We start from the raw sequence: 2,395 nt of genomic DNA, 5'->3' as shown, positions 1-2,395 counted from the left end.
TACGAACACACAAAATACGAGACGAATGTCAGTTCTAGTTATTTCTCATCTTATAGTTAAGGAGAAACTCGGGTGAATATGTGAGTTGGAATTCAAGGTTGGTTCAGTTAGGTTTACAAGTTAATATCCAAGGCTATTATAAGCCTATTCCTCAACTTCAGTTCAACCATTGGGGTTGTTTTTTGTCATGTTTCGGAAGCGAGGGATGGTAGCTTCATAAGGACTTTATATCATCACGTGTCGATCCTAGACGTATCTTGGGATCAGGGCGTGACACTCTACACCTCCTTTATGCTCAAAACGACATGGTTTTAAGTATAAGCACGCTTAGTAAGAGATGAATGAAGCCAACTTAGTAAGAGATGAATAAAAAACATACAATGACAGATTAGAGATGCACCATGTTTGCATCTATAATTCGGAGGAATGAAGCCAACTTAGTAAGAGATGAATAAAAACATAGACAATGCCAGATCTTCTCTCCTGCTGCTCATGGCACTGGAGTGACGAGATGCCCCGAGACCAAAATCTTCACTCATGTTCGCAGTAGAGCTCTGCACTAACCGCACCAACTGTAGCACCTCCTCCGACAATGGTGGCCAAAATTCTGGCTCCCGCTGATGGATGTAAAGGAATAAAAAATAGTCAAGAACAATCTTTTGTTATTTCCCAATGCTCAAAAAATAAGAGTAAAAGCAGAAGCAGTTTTTTTTTAAGAGAACTTATTGTTCATATTTAGTTCGAAAAATGTTATTTGTATCACATTTACTACCTACCTTTTTGATGTGACCCACCACTATTAGAGAAATGTTTAGGGTGGTAGTTATCCGTAAATGTGGTATAAATTGCAGTACTATATCCAAATTGCAGTACTAACCAGTGGGTTTAAGGCAACTAAGTCACTATATAGATCCCTTTCTCTATGCGAATGTGTTTCTGGGTGTGTGGTAACTATTACGTAGTAATTAATTGAACACAGAGGGCAAACGATATCAGCACACCGTGAGATTGACTTGGGAGGGTTGAGTCCACGCAGTGCAGGGTCCACCATTTGTGACAATGCATCGAGATCATGAAGCTGGGGAGTTGCCCATCGTACAAGGCACTGCTCCGTCGGTGGTTTTGAACTAAAGAGAGGAACCAAACCGGTTTAGAATTGCATGACATCGACAATAATAGCATGAATGGAAAGGAGAGTAAGACGCAAATCTAACATACCTGTCAACAGGCAATCTACCTGTCAATAGTTCCAACATGACTACTCCAAACCTGTAAACATCAGTCTTTCCTGTAAACGCTGTTGACTTTGTGCATTCTGGAGCGTTGTATCCCATCCCGAGGTTTTGGCTAGTACGCTGAAAAAAAGAAGGAAAATTCACCATCAATACATGAAAATAATCGTATTCTCTATAGACAGCAAAGCCCGGATCTCTTTATATATGAAAGGTTGCATTTAGTTTTAAGAGTGACGGGAATTAACCTGGTGAAATGTTGCCAAGCCATAATTGCAAAGACGGGGATTGAGTTCGATGTCAAGAAAAATATTGGATGATTTGATGTTCTTGTGAACGGTGGATGGAAAGCAACCATCATGCAGGTACCTGGAAACAATTTGCAAAGAGTTTATTACAATTATTACAAGAAATCCTAGTAAACCAAAATAATTAATTACTAGATATATAAGTATATATATTCACTTACTCAACAGCCAGTGCCTAAGGCGATTCTGACTCTTGTGTTCCAAGTTAGAGGATTACTGTAGTCATCCGACATGTGTAAGAATTCGTGAAGCGAGCCATTGCTGAAGTACTCATAAATCAACATGTTGTGCCCATGTTCTGAACAATAGCCAACAAGCTCAGCGATGTTGGCATGACGAATCTTTATTAACGCAGATGCTAAGCTAGCCAAACAAGTCACTAGTTAGTTGTAACTGTATACAATTAGTTGTGGTAATTGTGTAATTAGTTGTAGGAGCTAAGGGCATTAGTGCAGCAAGTCTCTGGCTATATATCTCCTCTTGTAGTGTTGTAATTATTCAAGTAATGAAAATCTGTTTGTTACAGAGAGAGAGAGAGAGAGAGAGAGAGAGAGAGAGAGAGCTTTTGTTTCTTTATGGTATCTCGCCCAACTGCCTCACGACTCTCATCGACTAACCGACTCGATCCTCTTCCACTCAAGCCTTGAATTTTCGATCATTTTCTTGATCAATTCCTTTAGATTTCTTGATCAATTTCTGTTTTCGATTCGTAATTCTCCCTCTTTTCTCTCGAATCTTGCCTCTGTCAGTCATGGCATCCCCCTTTGAATCATCATCTCTGAACCCTAATTCCTCTGGAAGTTCTCCCTCTCCAAATTCGTATTTGTCTCTTACAATTCAGAACATTGGTAGTAT

The 2,395-nt window shown here is 39.6% G+C and overlaps 1 protein-coding gene across 1 annotated transcript; it reads right to left on the bottom strand.

The window, feature by feature from the left end:
• Positions 1-331: 331 nt before the first annotated feature.
• Positions 332-1,799, bottom strand: LOC126611827 (protein STRUBBELIG-RECEPTOR FAMILY 5-like). The gene is made up of 6 exons (XM_050280171.1): positions 1,758-1,799; positions 1,702-1,715; positions 1,481-1,601; positions 1,219-1,355; positions 878-1,127; positions 332-617 (listed from the first exon to the last, which is right to left on the bottom strand). The coding sequence occupies exons 1-6, from the start codon at positions 1,797-1,799 to the stop codon at positions 438-440; spliced, it is 744 nt and encodes a 247-aa protein (XP_050136128.1). The 3' UTR covers positions 332-437.
• Between the last annotated feature and the right edge of the window lie 596 nt (positions 1,800-2,395).

Source organism: Malus sylvestris, chromosome 17 (genome assembly GCF_916048215.2).
Source record: "Malus sylvestris chromosome 17, drMalSylv7.2, whole genome shotgun sequence".
Lineage (NCBI taxonomy): Eukaryota > Viridiplantae > Streptophyta > Magnoliopsida > Rosales > Rosaceae > Malus > Malus sylvestris.
Note: the sequence above shows the minus strand (reverse complement) of the source record. Positions and strands in the feature narration are given on the sequence as shown.

Coding starts and splice junctions, on each gene's coding strand:
- LOC126611827 (XM_050280171.1), bottom strand. CDS start 1,799: ATGGCTCGCTTCACGAATTCTTACACATGTCGGATGACTACA. Junction 1,356..1,480: donor GCTTGGCAACATTTCACCAG/GTTAATTCCCGT, acceptor TCTTTTTTTCAG/CGTACTAGCCAAAACCTCGG. Junction 618..877: donor TAGTTGCCTTAAACCCACTG/GTTAGTACTGCA, acceptor TACATCCATCAG/CGGGAGCCAGAATTTTGGCC.